Source organism: Pyxicephalus adspersus, chromosome 4, assembly GCF_032062135.1.
Source record: "Pyxicephalus adspersus chromosome 4, UCB_Pads_2.0, whole genome shotgun sequence".
NCBI lineage: Eukaryota > Metazoa > Chordata > Amphibia > Anura > Pyxicephalidae > Pyxicephalus > Pyxicephalus adspersus.
Genome location: NC_092861.1, coordinates 138,262,778 through 138,281,006, shown reverse-complemented (window position 1 = coordinate 138,281,006; position 18,229 = coordinate 138,262,778). Strand labels below are relative to the sequence as shown.

At 37.9% G+C, this 18,229-nt stretch overlaps 1 protein-coding gene across 1 annotated transcript in view; it reads left to right on the top strand.

Moving 5' to 3' along the window:
* Window positions 1–18,229, top strand: part of PLEKHH2 (pleckstrin homology, MyTH4 and FERM domain containing H2) — a gene marked incomplete in the record, with an annotated part of 89,305 nt that overhangs the window by 44,850 nt on the left and 26,226 nt on the right. Inside the window, 10 exon segments of the mRNA XM_072409778.1 lie at window positions 4,487–4,636; window positions 5,256–5,339; window positions 6,326–6,407; window positions 8,419–8,589; window positions 8,748–9,631; window positions 10,475–10,547; window positions 11,799–11,893; window positions 13,092–13,233; window positions 14,558–14,694; window positions 17,297–17,407. Of these exon segments, the coding sequence (XP_072265879.1) occupies window positions 4,487–4,636; window positions 5,256–5,339; window positions 6,326–6,407; window positions 8,419–8,589; window positions 8,748–9,631; window positions 10,475–10,547; window positions 11,799–11,893; window positions 13,092–13,233; window positions 14,558–14,694; window positions 17,297–17,407 (1,929 nt within the window).

The window sequence follows — 18,229 nt, the reverse complement described above, 5'->3', positions numbered from 1 at the left end:
CACAATAGATACGATCGTTTGAGCGATAGAGGAACTATGTGCACGACAGGAAAGTGAACGAACGTTCGTTCATTACGCATGCTCAGATCATGGACAATCAACGAATGACCGTACACACGAGCGATGTTCAACGATCGTCGTCCAATCCGATCCGCCGGTCCGGTCGTTCGTTTCCAACGACTTTCCTCGCTCGTCGGCGTCGTTGGTTACTTTTTTTACGAACGATTTTTGCCCAATCGATCGTTCGTCGTTCGTTTTGAACGATAAAAATTGGAAGTGTGTACGCACCTTTAGACAAACTCAGCAGGAACACAGACTGCAATAAGAACTATTACAGATCTTTTCACTTCCTCAATCTATCCACAAAAATAGGCACTTTAGTACATTCTATCTTGGATAAAACTTCTGTAACTGATTGATGCTACTTGTTGCCTGAAGTTGTAAACCTTACTCCAACTGTGTCAGTAGTTTAATGTCTCTTGCACTTATTGAAGAGAGCCTCTCACCTTATTGTAACCCCAGACAGTGAGTGAGATCAGGCAAAGTACACATGCATAACAGATGCTTGACTTTCCTGAATAATCTGGAAAGAACTTGGAATTTTGCAGTTAAAGGGGCACCGATCTTCCTTAGCTGGACAAACTGAATTCACACTCAATGAGATGCAGTCAAATGGAAACATTCTGTAATCACAGTGTAATCTCTGTGGAATATTTAGTAGGTTATTTCACATGACTGCAGTAAGAGAATGTGTCTAAGCTGTCTGTATGTTGACAGTTTGTTCTTGTCTTTCTGTAAAGACTGTTGGTAGCAAAGCTTGAATTTTGGATTGAATGGTTTCTGGTCAACTACGGCAAAAGGAAACATTAGAATTGTGGATCCAAGACAACCCTTTTACTAAATGATTGAAACCTAAGGGCCCTTTTACACACACAAAGTGTGGGTGGCAGCTTGAACTGCATCGCAGGTAACCAGATTTGAATGCAATGCAAATCTTCTAACAACACCAGCGAGGCAAAAAATTGTTGCAGCCATGTGCAAAAAAATGTTCACCCATTCACTGAGAGAAGTGGTTAGGAGCAAGGTTGATCCTGCAGCAAAATGCTGCAGCTTACAACGAGTCTGAAATAGTCCATACTGTACCCAAAATGTTTTCTTGTTATATTTTTTAAGTTAATTGACTGGATTTGTTTACCCACCCCATAATTACAGCTACATGGAAAGCCATCACTGCTTTTATTTCTGAACCTATTACCTGATAAAGTGATCCCTATATTTACTCCTAGAAAAACAATTGTATAAACAACTGTGAGAAAGACAGCATCAAATACCATGGAACAGGCTAAAGATTGAAAGCCTAAATTGCAACGCCTCTAGACTATGAACATGAATCTCTTGAGATAACCTTAACAAGGTATAGAAGAATGTTAAAACAAGCCACTCCTAGCTACTCTTTCTTAAGGATTATTTCTTTGGATGAAAATTTGCTATCAGGCAGGATTTTTATTGCATAAGGGGCAGGCAATGACCCTTCTGCAAGAAAACATATTTACCTGCCTGATTGCTGTCTTTTAAGAAATGTTAAGCTGTACATAGTGCAGATATACTGGGTATCCCAGCATCCCCCAAGGCTGCCTGGAATGAATGAACTCCCCTACATGTGCAGGATTTACATTATCCTGGCCCAGCCAATCAAGAAGACCCAAAATTGGGACTTTGGCGGAGGAGCAGAAAAAGATGGCAGCACGAGTAATGGAACATGGGCAGGTGAGTGTATTTACAAAAACTGCAATCAAGCAGGTCATCATATGTCCCCTCTGCAATACATGACCTGCTGGCTGCAATTTTTTATACTTTAGATTTTTTTTTAAATTGCAACACTGTAAAGTCAGGTTGTTTTTTAACAGCTTGGAGACACCTGATGGAGAATAAACCATGAAGCAAGACATGTCCAACATTAAGGTTTTAATATAGGAAAGTTGGAAATGGGTGAGACAGAGAAGAAAAAAGCAAGAGAAAAATACATGACATGAAAGTAAGGGAAAGTACTCAGGGAAGCAAGTTGAAAGGTTGAAAAGTGAGTGAGTTTGGGAAACAAAGACGATAGGAATAAGTAACAGGTGGAGAAAAAGAAATGGAATAGGAGGTGAAACCAACCTGGTGACAAGACACAACGAAAGGTGAGCATTTAAGAATTTAAAAAAGGGGAAAAGGCACAAGTTGAAGACACATGGACCCCATAAGTCTGTGAGATCTTTAGGTAAATAGATGAAACTATGTTTATGGAAACTGGGCAGTGGAGCCTGATGCAGATATATCTTCTATAAACTTTTACAAACCTATGCACAATCATGTATGGAGGGGAGTTCTTCCAAAGGGAGGGGATGCTAGCTTTGTTTGCATTGACTAGGTTGCTGAGAAGTGACCTTTCGCAGTGGCTTAAAGACCTGGACATAATGTGAAAGAGAAGTAGTCAAGTAATACAACCAAGCATTGTCCTAAAGACAGCATGTCATTGTTAACACAAAGGCACTGCAGCACTGGTTACCTTTTTCATCATGTTGCCTGTTTAAAATGTTTATTGATTAAACTAAAACTCCAAAATTATTATGGCATATTTTGAGCTAACATATAAAAGAGCTGTGAAAATATAGTTACAAATACCAGGTTACCTCCGCCATTTCCGCCTAAGACCTTTCTCCTGCACCCAGGTTCCCAAAAAGAATGTTTCTCTAATGGAATAATAGGCAGATGATACATCTACCAAAATGCTCTTCAAATGTCACTTTTAAGCCCACTCACCCTTTTGTAAACTAACCCGAAATATATGACAATGCATATTGCCAATTCAGACATATCATTTCATGTCTAATATCAATATTTTGGAAGTATCCAGAGTATTAATAGGTTGAGAACCGGTTGACGTTACAGAATGACTTCCATGGTAGGGTGTCAGGTTCACTTCATTGTCTTTACAGTGTTGGACTTACCACGTATCTCAGCTCTGTAAACTTTTCCTCTTCACAGATAAACAATTATGTGTATGTTTTAAGAATGTCAGAGAACAGATGGAATGAGCCTTCATTTTGACTTTAAAAGGATATATTTAGTTTTACTACTATGGGATTCCACTAAATAAATACAAAGCTTTCAGGGGTATTTAATGACTTTCTGGCAGTGGCCCAAAGAAGCAAAGGAATTCTACTTGTCACAGCTTCTGTTCACTTATAAATCATGGAGATGTTCACTGTTGGCCATAGTGCTGAGCATTTTTCATATGGACTTCAAGAAGAGGTGCATAGCCAAAACTACAGATATATTATGATTATAGTTGCTACTACTGACTTGGAGCTCATCAGTGCATTAATCAGTCCCTATTCTGCACCATCTGGATTGATCACATTACATGGAATACATATTACTTGTTTTTGGAATGATTATAAATCACCAGCAGAAATGAAAATGAATAACCTTTAAAACACTTACGAAGCATTTAAGTCACCTACTGATTCTGATTACTATTTAATCTTGTTTAATGTTTGTCTAACAGTTGTAGGATCCAATTGAGTGATTGTCATTCTTGGTGGTCTTCTGGCATGGGAACTGCAGCCAAAGTTTATGCTTGTTTATCGTCCCTTAAGGAAGTTTCATAGTTTTGCATGCAGACCTCAACCATAGCAACCATTTGGCACCTCTTGTTCTCGGACAAATGATTTCTTCTTCTTAGCATTATAGTTTAGCACCTAATGCTTTCTGCACTACTCAGACAAATTGTGGAAAACACAATTTAGGTGCCAGGATCAATGCTATGTCAGTAATACAAAGTTTGGTGAGTTGTGTGAAGTTGCAGCTGTTGTGCCAGTCTGGTCAAAGGTAATATGCACAACTAGTTCACCCTTTCCTATCAACAGATAATATTGGTAGGGTCTCCCCCATAAAGAAGATAAAGGTGGGGCTCTATGGTAACTTTATAAAATGCAAAAAGCTTTAAATGTTGATTCACTATATGAAGGTGCACTATATTGTCTCCCTTTGTGGAAGTAAAGTTGATGTATGTTAACCCTCCAAAAATAATGTAGAGTAGTGTTAAAAATGCATCCAATAAAAGTCTTTGCAGCAGTTTAAAGGGTAGGTGGTTGGTCTTCATTGCTGTTAATGCAACTGTTGGAGCCTCTCCAGCATTGAGCTGAGCTCTAAATGCTTGCATGACTCTCCTCTCCACCCGTCTAACTCCTTTTTGTGTTGGCATTCTTCAAAGAATTTGTGCTATATGTTTTGATTATGGTGTATGTGTAGCTGACTATAATATTTGTTATTTGTATTATATGTCCCATCAATGCTGAAAATCTGATTGTAGCTAGTTTACGCTTAAACGTTTCTGTTGACTTCCATTGCTTATATAAAATTCTCCATGTGAAGCCTTTTACCCCTAGAGACAGTAGAATCAAGGCTGTTATCATCACACCTGTTATGCATTTTCTTTTAGGTCCAAATCATGGAAGAGAAGCTGAGAGAGGCCAATGTTCAGACCAGTGAATCTGAGATGAGGTGGTACAAGAAGAGCCAAGAACTAGAAATCTTAGTACAAGAGAAGGATGAACTCATCCAGTGTTTGGAACAAGAGCTGGCAGAACAGGTGACATTGGGTTTCTGCTGCATTTTTTCAGAAGATGAAATTAATACACATTTGTTTGAATTAGAACTTGGCAGAAATATTCACTTTTTCATACGTACAATTCTGGAAGCAGATAATTTAACAACATCTTTTTCTGTAAACGTTGGGCTCTATCTATTCAGATGTACCTTAGCTGGTAAAAATCAAATGGCAATTCAAACCTATGCCAAGTTCATTTCAAATAGTACAAATGTGCCAAAAGTATATTCTGCAGAGCTGTAAGAAGATATACTACGAAAAACTTACTAGAACCTGTTGGATCTTTATCAGTAGGCTTCGGTCCATCACTTGCTATCCATCATTTCAACTGTTGTAAAGCTCAGACATTAAACAGCTATACTAATTTATTGCTAGTTTGGAAGATATAACATCATGACCAAGTAAGCCGCCGTGCTTGATCCGTCTGCACAATGACATGCAGAAAATATATGGTTCCCTGTGGCATTTAGCATATTTTCAACGTTTTCCACCGTGCAGTGGATAAGGCTTTTTTTTAACTTGATGTGTATTGCATAAAAACTAACTGGGTAGTATTTTCACATTACTTACAATGGTATAAGTAACTTACTTCGTCTTCTAGAAACAAATAAGAATACAAGAGGCAAAGATGATTGAAGACAAAGCTGCAAAAATTAAAGACTGGGTGACAGGAAAGTTGAGAGAGGTAAAACCTTAAAATCATTTGCAAATACAAATTTGTGTAGCCATCAAAAAAAACACTGAGACTGCTGTAAAAATAATAGTGGCATTATCCTTGATGTAATGTTACCAGCCCGAGAGCTTTCAAGGTATTTCTATTATCATGTATTTATATAGTACAGACATCATACACAGCACTATGCAGTGTCTAGAATCATCTCACTGTCCTTTATAGGAGTTCACAATCAAATATCTCTACCATAGTCTAGGGACAAATTTTGGGAGGGGGAAAGCCCAAACAAAGCATAAGGCCAACTATTAGTTTATATAGTCAGGGGGTGAATGGAGACCCACTAAAATAAACATTTTATTGTATATTGGAAAATAAATGTCATTATTCATTCCTTTAAACCAACTTACCTGATCTTTGAGGCTAACCCAACACCATACCAGTAATAATAAAAGTATTACTTTAATAAACTATAATAAAGCTATAATAAATCATTTTCTTCTGACAAAATTATAACAGATGGAAAAAAAGCACATCTTTGCCCACCATGGGTGGGAAAAGTAATAACAGTAGGAAGGCAAACACACCCGCTAGCACTTCCCACTTTGGCCGTAATACAACCTAATATGTTAACAGAAACTCTCTCCATATAAATAGGGTTAAAATACAGTAGCATGATAAAAAAAAAAAACTATGCATGGTCTATTTTTATTCTATAGGTGGATATAGGTAACCTTTGTTTATTTTCTTATACATTAGATCTTTTTCCTGTTTAGTAAATAGTTGAGGGATATACATATGTATACCCAAAGATATTGTCTTTTGTCTCCCCTGTCAGTCTGTTGGATATCATTGAGGATAGATAACCATTTCTAATGACAAATATAGCCACTGAGCAAACAGATTTTCTTTTCCTTCCTCTATATCCTAGTACCTAAAGTTCACGTAAACCCTAACAATGAACTTTTCTTGTTGTTTTAAAAACTCCAATTTTTATCCAGCTGGAAATTGAAAATCAAAATCTTCGGTTCATCAACAAAAGCTACAGTGAAGAAATAGTTGCCCTACGTACTCGTTCACAAGGTAATGAACATGGATATTTCTTTACAGTTCTGTAATATTTTCTTTTTTAACAGCAATTTTCTTTTTCTTACAAGTTCTATTTACAGAAAATTACAAGATAACATAGAAAATTCAATCATGACCTTTGACATCATAGCAAACAGAGGAAATGTGCTCAGACGTTGTACGATAAAATAATACACATTCTGATCAATGAGTAAAGTCCTTTTTTTCACTCAGCTATTAACTTCTTTAGATATGTAGGCATAGTAAAGAAATTTCCTATTTCTAAATTATTCTTCATATTTTACAATACAGGCACCTTCATTTATAGCCCCTTTATCCCTAATTTCTCTGGAAGCACAGACTGGGTGGATTGCCAGGCTTTTAATGTAAAAAACAACAGGTTTTTCAATGTTTTTAGAAAAGAAATGAAACTGCTATAGAGTCTTGAGCTTTATGGATGAACTACTAAACACTATCTACAGCTACAAAGTTCAGTGAAGGCTTGTTTTAAACTATATTGTACATAGTTTGGACACAGGCACAAATAAATATAAGGTTCAGTGGAGAAAGAAGAACAGAAGGAAAGAAAGATAAGGGGGGATAGTTAAATCGAGGGAAGCAGGATGGCTTAATAGAGGTAAAAAAGGTGATGTGGTAGGATGGTGCTTGTAGTGTCTTCTTTTCAAAAAGTTAGAGGTATTGGTAGGTGAGGATAGAAGATAAATATTTACTTACATCCTAAATAAACTAAGAACCGTTATGTAGCTGCCTGATTTCCTACATGTATGAAAAGCAAAAAAGCTGATTGTGTACTGTAGATTAGCATGTTTAGGAGAAGTCAGCAATTATTAATATTATTATTATTAGTAATAATAAACAGGATTTATATAGCACCAACATATTACACAGCTCTGTACATTAAATAGGGGTTGCAAATGAGAGACAGATACAGACAGTGACACAGGAGGAGGAGAGGGCCCTGCCACAAAAAGCTTACAATCTAGGTAGGGGAAGTAACACACATTAGAAGGGGAGATATGTAACGGTGGGAAGTAGTGAGGGTTTCAAAAGACAAAAGTAGATGGGTAGGCAAGTTTTAAAAGATGGGTTTTTTTGAGTGCTCTTTTAAATGAGCAGAAAGTAGGACCAAGCCGATAAACCTCATCACACGCACGGCTCCAAGACTTTAGAGCTGCCCCAACTCTCTGGAATGACCATTAAAATGGTGTGCGGTGGTGCCATAATTTAGAATATAAATTTTTATTTATTATTCTTATTATTCTTATTCTTATTATTAATAAACAGTATTTATATAGCCCCAACATATTAATCAGTGCTGTACAGTAAATTGGGGTTGCACATGACAGACAGATAGACAGTGACACAGGAGGAGGAGATGACCCTGCCCCAAAGAGCTTACAACCTAGGATGTGGGGGAAGTATCACACAATAGGATGGGAGATATGTAGTGGTGGGAAGTAGTAAGGGTTCAAGAGACAGAAAGAGACAAGTAAGCAAGTTTGAAAAAATGGGTTTTGAGTGCTCTTTTAAATAAGCAGAAAGTAGGAGAGTCGGGGCAGCTCTAGAAAAGTCTTGGAGCCGTGCATGTGATGAGGATATGAGTGAGGAAGTCAGTAGTAGGTCATTGGAGGAACGAAGAGAGCGGCTAGGGGAATATTTTTGATCAGGTCAGAAAGGTATGTAGGACAAAAACTGTGGAGGGATTTTAAGGCAAAGCACAGGAGCTTGAATTTGATTCTAAGGTGAAATGGAAGCCAATGAAGAGAACTACAAGGAGAAGCAGCAGAAGAGGAGCGGTGGGAAGGATGGATGAGTCTGGTTGCAGCATTCATAATGGATTGTAGAGGAGAGAGTCGAGTTAGTGGAATACCAGAGAGGAGGAGGTTACAGTAGTCCAGACGAGAGATGATGCTTTATAAGAACCATCTTAGTACGTGTTACTTAAAATTTGCAAAAACAATTGCTACATTGATACCAGACCCTCATACTCTATCTCTGTTTGCAGATACAAAAAGTAAGAAACCTGTAGCCTGCTCTACTCCAAAGCAATCAGAGGGCCAGCGTGTCAGCAACCTGACATTTGGGTGCTTCCAGAATAGAACAAGAAGCCCACAGACAGACCAGAAGAGAGACGAAAACAGCAAGTCTTGCAATGAAGCTGCTGATCCTACTGAAGGTAAAAAAAGTTTTTTGGAGCACCCCTCTCCAGGAATTCTCCATTTCACCCCTAAAAAGTGTAAACTGACTTGGTCTGTCTTTAGTAAACTGTACACAAATGTTATCAAGCTTTCAGTGAATTTATACATGTTTGTTTACACTTATTTATGTCTTCAGACCACCCGTCCATTATGCAAAGTATCAACTCTGTGGAAAGATCAGGCAAAGGAAGGACTAGTTCCGATATCCCTAGTATAACTGTAAGTGACTGGAGTTCTGAAGAAGACATCAAGAAATCTCAGAACGGAGCACGGTGCGTATCCACACTGTCAAGCCAGACCTCTGAAGAAGGCAACCAGAACTGTAAACTGGGCAGTGAAATGTATCTAACAGCTTCAGAAGACAGTAACTCTGCAGACGAATCCATGACATCACCTAGCAGTGACCTAGGTCAGATATATTCTTTGCAGAAAGGACTGCAGAAGAGCATTACCCTAAGTGGCAAAAAATATTTCACCTTTGCAAGTCAGCGGTCAAAACAGGACAGCTCCTCAGATGACCTAAATTCCAGACTTCAGCATGAAGGCTTAGACTGTTCAGTTTCAAATGGTGAAACCAGTGCCTCAAGCCCAATGTTTACAACAAATGTCTCATCTAAAGTTTTAGATTCTGCAACATTTGGACCTCAGTGGACCAGTTCAAAGGAGCAGGCAACCAACCTGCCATCACCCAAACAACGAACTCCTAATATTTTAAGCCTGAGTTTAGCTATGGCTAAGAAACATCTTAGCCAACCACAAATGAGTTCAGACAGGATGTTTGGTAAGGATAGGAATGCCATAAGTATGGTGAAGCCTTACAGGCCTCAGGAAACTGACATTGATTTAGTGGATGAGCAGGCTGAAAACATTTTGCAAAAGATGGACACGAGTTACAATGATGGTCTCTTTTCATATGAAGCACAAGAGACTCACACCACAAACCAGATCATCTCAAGTTCTCCAGAAAAGATAACTTCTACCAAACCTCCAACTCCACCACTGCATCGCTTTCCTTCTTGGGTAAAAATGACATTTCTTCTTTTTTTTATTATCATATCACATCTTGTTGTTTATATTCTGCAATTTATAAAGCTTTAACACATTTTTTTTAACACTGACACAATGGGCCTGATTTATTAAAGCCCTGTAAGACTGATGAGGATACACTTTCATCAGTGAAGAAGGGTGATCCAGCTAACCTGGAATGGATCTGGTCCAGGATTGAAAACATATACCAAATAGCTTTAAAGATATCCATTCCTGGTGTGCTGGATCACCCAGCTTCACTGATGAAAATGCATACTCTACAGCCTTGGAGAACTTTAAAATATCAGGTCCGATGAGGGGATGTGGACAAGAACAGTGTTGGATACATTTTATGCCGTATCCTGACCCTGTGATTTAGTTTAGATTTATATAGACCTAACTGCATGGTTTTTGAGATGTGGGGAGAAAATGGAGTACCTAGAGGAATCCCCCACAGACACAGGGAAAACATACAAACTCCTTTCCCGATAGAGTGCTGGCTGGGATTCAAACCTGTCACCTATCGCTGCAAAGGCCAGAGTACTAACCACTGAGCCAACTGTGCTCCTCCAATCACAAAGCTCCTTTTGCTCAGTGCATCAGGGGTACTCTGTGATTTGGGAAGAGTCCCAAAGCTAGCGCAGTGTTGAGCACCATCTTAAAACACATGGGTCTGCTTAATAAACATGCAGGGTCTGTTCTATTTTTTAGTAGAGTGGTATGGCTGTGTTGCAGCCTTACAGCAGCTTTATAAAATAGCCATTACCTATTATTATATTTTGTTTTTTTTATTTGTGTTCTCGTAGCTGCGTAAATAACTATATATTTTACCTGTAGGAGAATCGCATATATTCTATTGCTAAATCTGGCATGAGGATGTCTGAAGTTTCAATGGATCCCAACAACAAAGGTAAGATGTTCTTTAGCAACACAGTCGTTGTATACCAATAATTAGAGGAGGGGGGTCTACCAATAAGGGTTCCTTAATTAACTCACGTTGATAATTGCCAAGCCTGGATAAGTTTATATTAAAGACAGAGTAAGGGACTAAGAAGGCTTTTACTGGCAATGCTATTTTATTAAAAAGGTATTATTTATTCACACAGTGATTGAATCCTATTTCCAACATAGGCCAACTGTACTACTGTATGATTCAGTTATACAACCTATACACATGAAGTGCTTGAAACAATAAATCGGGATGTCACAGGGTGTTTAACGAACAGAGTCTCAAGTCCCCGAGGCGTTTCGCCCCTTGGCTTCATCAGGGGACATTGAGATCAAAAGTATATCCCCTGAGGAAGCCAAGGGGCGAAGCATATCGGGTACTTGAGACTCTGTTCATTAAACACCCTACGACATCCCGATTTATTGTTTCAAGCACTTCATGTTTGACATCGCTTCAAACATTCCCCTGTGGGAATCTTCCAGGTCTATATGTTTTAATAGCAGTAATTGATTGCTACCAGGGAATGTCTGAGGGAATGTCAGATGTCCTGATTTTTAAATTAAGCCCTTAGTGTAGGATTTCAAAATAAAAGGAAAAAGGACAAAAATTAGGAAACCAATACACCCACCTCATCAATTGGCATTGAATGGTAAGCTGCAATATATTAAATTTCTGTTTTGGGGTAAAGATTTTCTTTAAGCTACCACTGGAGATATCTGGGTGATCCAGCCAACCTGGAATGTATTTGATAGCAAATGTTTCGAATCCTATATAAGATTCAGCCCAGGTTTGCTGGATCACCCAGCTTCACTGATGAAAGTGTATCCTCTCCAGCTTTTCAGAACTTTATTAAATCAGGCCCATGAAAATTTCAGCTCTTGATAACAAAAAAAAATTGGGCATTTCTACACTTCTAACAGCCATTTAATTGCTGTAACATCCAAAATTTCACACATTTGATAATGAGTTTCATTTCCTTAATGTATCAATTTTAACATACAAGTGGTAACTAGTGTACTTTGGAGGTAGTAGAGTAGAAGTATAAAAATATATTTATTTCAACGCTTTGTGAGTGTTAAATATAAGGAGTTCAGGTTTTTGTATAATGGCCTTACTGAAAGGGGATTAGGATAATATTGATTTGCTTTTTATTAATATTTCTTTTTTACATTATTTTACTTATATATGCATATTTCTTTAATTTTTCTTCAGTTGGCACAACAATGACTTCTTGTTCAACATCTGGTGTCTACACATCACTGATATACAAGAATATGACATCTCCTGTCTATACCACATTAAAAGGGGTATGAGTTATTAAAATTCTACTATTGTAGTCAGATAACCAAGTAAATATAAAGTGGTGAGATAAAAGGATGAGGTGTAAGACTCAAGTTGCTTATTTGAAAACTTAATTATGTATTTATACATTTATGATTCATACATAATTATCAAGTACAATCATTGTGTTGACCTACCCAATCTTGTTGAAACACACAGTTGGGAAATTCATACTATACAGAATATCCTATCACCGTACATAAATTAAGAGTAGGACCTGTATGCGGTTGCACTTAACCCAACACTTTTCGCCAATTAATGGCTTCTTCAGGGGTTTGATATTGAAAAGGCTGTATGGTCCTGTTTATATGCAAATTAGAAAATAAATTGCTCAGTTACTATTTTGGGATGAAATATTCCATATCGCTAAGGAAGCATATCGCCATATCGCTAAGGTAGATCTCACAATGCCAGTTTAGATAAAAGGCTTGATGTTCAAATCTAGAGGAATAGGACTGTGGCACACAGTGATAGTCCCTGTCATAAAGGTGTAGGTCAAAAATCCAGAGGAATTAGTGTTCAATGCTTGCAGATTGGGTAAGCGTTTCAGCATGACAGTCTGACAGATCTTGCAGCCAAGAGCTCTTATGAATACATAATTACGTTTTCAAATAGGCAACTTGAGCCCCAAACCTCAGTCTTTAATCTCACCACTTTATATTTTTTATTCAAACTGAGGTGGCTCTAACATACCTCCCGTCTATCCCTTCTATACCATAAGGGATAGAAGAGAATACATTTCCTACCTCCTATCTAGATAACCAAGTAATATAATTGTTTTGGGTTCAATTTGTGATCACCTTACTGTTCCAGGGCATTGAAGCCTAATTTATATCAATGAAATGAGATTGTAAGCTCTTCTGGGCAGAGTCCTCTCATCCTCCTGTGTCACTGTTCTGTACCTGTCTGTCATTTACAACCCCTGTATAAATACTGTTTATAATTAATAAAATGGATATACTCCCATTTTTAACACCACTTTCATAGTTTATATTTACTTTTTTTGAAATACCAGTTGTGATGAGGGTTCAAATAAATTTCACTAGTCTAGTAGAAAAAAATATTACAAATTATTACATATAGGAGTACAATGCATTCAAGACCTTAAAGAGATGAACATGTTTAGGATTTGAATGTGGCTCTAACTTTTGTTTTATTATACAGAAAGCGACTCAGATAAGCACAAGTCCTTTGGAAGATTCTTCAGGATCTGAAGAGGAAGTCAACTCATGCTCAAGCTCTCGAACATCAGAATCAGATTGTCGCAATCAAAGTGAAGCTGGAAGCCCTCGTGCCTTGAAGAGAGGTATGTACATTTATAGTCCAATTTTATTATTTATTATTTATAGTCCAAAGTTATTATTTAGTCCAAGCCTGAAGTCTTGTAAAGTGAAGTCTTGAAAAATTCCTTGGAATGCTATAGTTGGCACCTCCAGGTATGTGCGCATGAGGTCAGCTTTCCTGTTGAGTATTCCAGGAACCCCAAACTCCAGGGTGCACAGCAAATTTGGAACACGTGTCCTGGGTAAAGCTTAGTCTCACATCTTCATGCACCTGGCTATTGGCAAGTGAGCCCATCCATTATGGTGAAAGGTCAGAAGTAGGGTCTCCAACCTTCATGGACATAATAAGCCAAAACAACTAAATAGATAGTATAAATCTAATGAATCTATCTGACATCAATTAATCTTTTAGCTGTATGGTCCTTAAAAAAAAAATAGCGTAACAAAAACATTTTTCATATAGAGGATTTGGCTTCAGTTTAGGCACTCAGTGGTCTGCAGTTACATAATGTGGTCACTGCCGAAAAGTCTTGTGATTCAGAGACACATTAGCCTGCAGCTGCTTGCTGGGTGCATGTGGGTCTAATAATTAGGAGAACCTTGGAACAAATAGAACTAAGTTCCAACATTAGGAGCAGATGTTTGCTGGTGTGTTTGAGCTGTGTATACTATACAACATCTGGAAACATTTTAAATAATAAGTAAAAGTAATAGAAATAGCAGATAACTATAACAAAATATTTTTGAAGCAGTGTGCCAATGAATATATATATGTAGTGTGTTCATCATATCTAGGGGAACAGAGGATTATCACCTGCTGAAACAATACTATGGGCTGCACAGTGGTTTAGTGACTTGCAGTCCTGTCTTGCAGTATTAGGGTCCCTTCTTCAAATTTAGACCAGGGCTCTATCTGCATTGAGTTTTTTTGTTTCCCCTGTGTTTGTTTTCTCCAAAATACAACAAATGTGCTGGTAGGATTTTAGTTTCTGTGTGTCATTGGGGACAAAACAGGATAACCTGTGTATGTCCACATAAATATGATTGGAAATGTTACAGAGGAATAAGGGTTGTCCGTCCACCCATGGGGCAGTGGTTTGGCTTGGTGAATTGCTGGTCAGACAAGTCATCAGACAAAAAACAATGAGTACAAAGTTCTTCCCTTCTCTCCAGCAGGAAAAATGTTTTGTAGTGAAGGGAAGGTGAATATAGCCAGCAGATGGGTCGCCAATTTAGTAAACCTATTCCCCTTGCCCCAAAATGCAAAGCATGGATTCCGTTCGCTAATAATCAGTATCTGTTGGTATAGAAGAGAAAACTCTGACTTCTGCTCCTCTTTTTCCATAGGCATCTCATTTTCCTCCATGGCATCAGACAGTGACTACGCCATACCTCCTGATGCTTATTCCATTGACAGTGAATTCTCAGAACCAGAACAGAAGCTTCCAAAAACCTGTTCCTCATCAAGCGACAATGGCAAAAATGTAAGTCATATGTGGAGGAAATACTGAGCTGCTGCTTTTAATCAAAAAAGCATCCAAAAGGCGTATTGCATTATTAATGCCAGTGTTTTTACATTACTGTATGTTGTTGTGGAGTGTTCTTTTTTTTGCACAGATGAATAACGTTTTGAGGACAATTTTTATTATTATTTTAACAGTGTTTTTCATTGCATGGCTCCCAGTGATGCCAACATGATACCATCCAATAGGTTCCCATCACTGGTCTTTCTAGTCCTTTGAGACGCATTTTAAATAGATTCCTCCAGAAATAAGCAAAATAATAAATATATTTCTTATACACCTGTAATTTAGTAGTAAGTATAATGTTGTAAGTGTAGGTAAGTGTAAGGTCCCTTAAAAAAATTCCATAGGTAGTGTAAATGTCCATGCAGACCCTAAGGGTCCAGCATTGTGGATCATTACATTAATGCATGTGTGTTAAAGTGGTTTTCATGCGCAATAATGTGCATTGCATTAAAGCAATTAGTTTCACATAGCACATGATCAGCATTCCATTTCAGTAATTAGCATTATTTAGAATGAGTTGCAATGACAGCTTACATATTATTTTAGCATAGGTCTACATACCAAAACATGCTACTTCTGGCCATACACTGGTCAATATTTATATTAGATTAAATGTTTAATTTGGTATGAATATCCAAGATAATGTAAATCTTTTGAAAATTCTGATCCATGATTGACCAATATAACAAACAACGCTTGAAAATTTTGGTTCTTTGCCCAAATGATGCTGCTTCCCCCTGCACTGGCCATCAATAATGTATCAGAATGGAAGAAGCTCTCCCCATTATTAGTGGTCAGAGCAGGAGAAGGCAGCATAAATCACACAATGAACATGCTGGACAATAGGTGCATGGTGGCAACTAAATGAAAAGATTTGTGGGAGATAGAAGGACATGTCCCAAGATAAATAGACCCATATCATGGATGAACATGGTTGACCCAGCAAACCTGAAATAGATTTCATAAAATCATTTGCAAATATTTGGCAAATATTTTCAATCCTCGACCAGATCTGTTCCAAGTTTTCTGGATCACGCGAAATTTTGCTGACCCCCTCTGGTACTGATTTCAAATTGTGACTCCCTAATTCCCATAAAGGAAATATTTGTCAATTACATTGAACTGCACCCAAACATTCTTCAAACTCAGTCGCATCCAGGAAGTCAGCAAATATCACTGTTAAGCTAAAATGACCTCCACAATCATCTGTTCTCTGTTATCAGATTATCTTGTCTGTATTCATACTCCGTTTTTGTGCTGCCATCTGTGTGCTTTTAGGCTGCAGATCGTCCAACATGCAGAATTAATTAGTGACATAAGAATTTCCATTTTTCTATCTGGAAAATATCTCAGGGTGTGGGTAGAAATATGCAGAGGGCTGGAGAGGATAAGGAAAACGTCTGCCACGGAGTTGAGATATGCATATAGGGGTTGTATAGGTATACCCCTGTAGGCACACTGCCATATATATTATGGGGGGCAGCTGAGTACAAGGGTGGAACCACAGACGTAAGCCTTGGAAAGTAACTACATAGGATATGTGTAACTTGAAGCTAAAGACTAAATAGCTAACTACACAGATGAATTACATATAAAAGAGTTGTTTTACTTGCCAAAGTATTTTGGTCACCCACAGATTTACACAGCCCTACCACTAAGCTCAGTCCTTTTTCTGGTGCAGTTTAGTAATACAGATCATCTCCGTCTGTCTGATCCTGAAAGGTAAAAAGACAAGCAGCAGATTATGGGCCTGGGTCTCCTCATATCAGCATGTTCTTGTTAAATTTTTATATGCATATTATCACAGCTGATTAGCTTTGTGTGTAGCTTCTTCCTCACTACCTGCAATAAAAAATTACTTTTGCTGACCCGAATATAGCTGCAGTCTCCTGCATAGCCACTTGCTGGTGGCGCCCTGAACCACGCACAATTCCTTTATGGCTACATAGGGTTAATAACATTTATCATATGGAGGATCTTACCTCCACCATTTCAGGGTCAAGCAGAAAAGTGGAAAATACGTCACAATTTTGACACTATTGGTCACAATTTATTACATCCAGTAAATACCATAGCTTCACCTAAATCTAGATTATTGGAGACACACATATACTTGTTCAGCACCCTTATCTTGTCCACATATGAGATATTCCCCACCCACTTCTGCGAGGTCACCCCAATTCGCGATTCCCCATTGATAGAGTTTGTTCCCCCTGCTCATACTTTCTATTTGTGTTTAATATGATTCTGCACGTCGGTTTATCTGTGTTTCTGTACCATGGTAATTATGAAACTGAATAACACACTTTATATGCCATTACAAGGTTTGCACTTTTTTGATTGTTGTATAATGTTTTTACTGATATTACATTTTTGCTACCCCATCCCTTTATTTTTTCTGTACCTCCCTCCCCCCGAAACAAATAAATAAAAATTGTTTAAACAAAAATACTTTTGCTGGTATAAATGTAGTTACTGCATCAGTTTGGTTCTATAATATCTGCTTGCAGTTCATCTATGTTACCGCGTATTGATTATTATTGTCTATCTATTCCAGGAGCTCTTAGAAAAATCTGGATATTTGTTAAAAATGGGAGGCAAACTAAAAACATGGAAGAGAAGATGGTTTGTACTTAAAGGTGGAGAATTGCTTTACTACAAATCTCCAGTAAGTAACATTAGCTTATGTCATTTAGATATTGACCAATGCACTAAAACTTTAAAGTTCATCACTGACAATTACTGTAATTAGTAGCAATAAAGAATGTGCCGGAGGGACCAAGGAAGCTGGCATTTTGAGAATGAGGTCAGGATTGGCTCCCTACATATAAATTCCAATGCAGGTTTCTTTTAAAGCTAAACTGCAGGCTAATAGCTAAACGCACAGTTTAAATCCATACATGGGAGCTGTTTTGCCTGCTAACGAAATGGTTGTTCTTTAGTTTACAGATCTATAAAGTTAGATAGTAGTGATAATAGTCACCAGGTAAAAATCTATGTACAGCGGTCCCCAATGTCAAGGTGGATTGATGGGTACCGAATGATTGGGAACAGCCACTGTGCACTTCTTTTGAAGAGCGCACAATAGAGTGCTGCTCACCTATTCTCCCCCATCCCCTTTCCATTGAATAGAACAACATTGTGTGTACAATGCTCGTTCCTTCATCAATCGCTGGAAACAATCACAAAAGATTGTTTTTGGAGACAATCATTTGACATCTGTACTACTTACTAGAAGACTGGATTGGTGACACAAGTTTTCTCCACTGCATTTAAACAATACATCTTGCTCACCAATTTGGCCCCAGGTATTGCTTGGACAGTGGAGAAGCAGCAGACCACTGATGGGCCATTTGTCAGCTATCCATTACTGCTAGCATATTCTTGTCAGTACCTGTCCATGCAGAAAACCTAATTGGGTCCAAGTTCTGCCCTTTTCTGACCTAGTCTATTTACTTCTGTACAGGTGGTTGAGGTTAAATCAAATTAG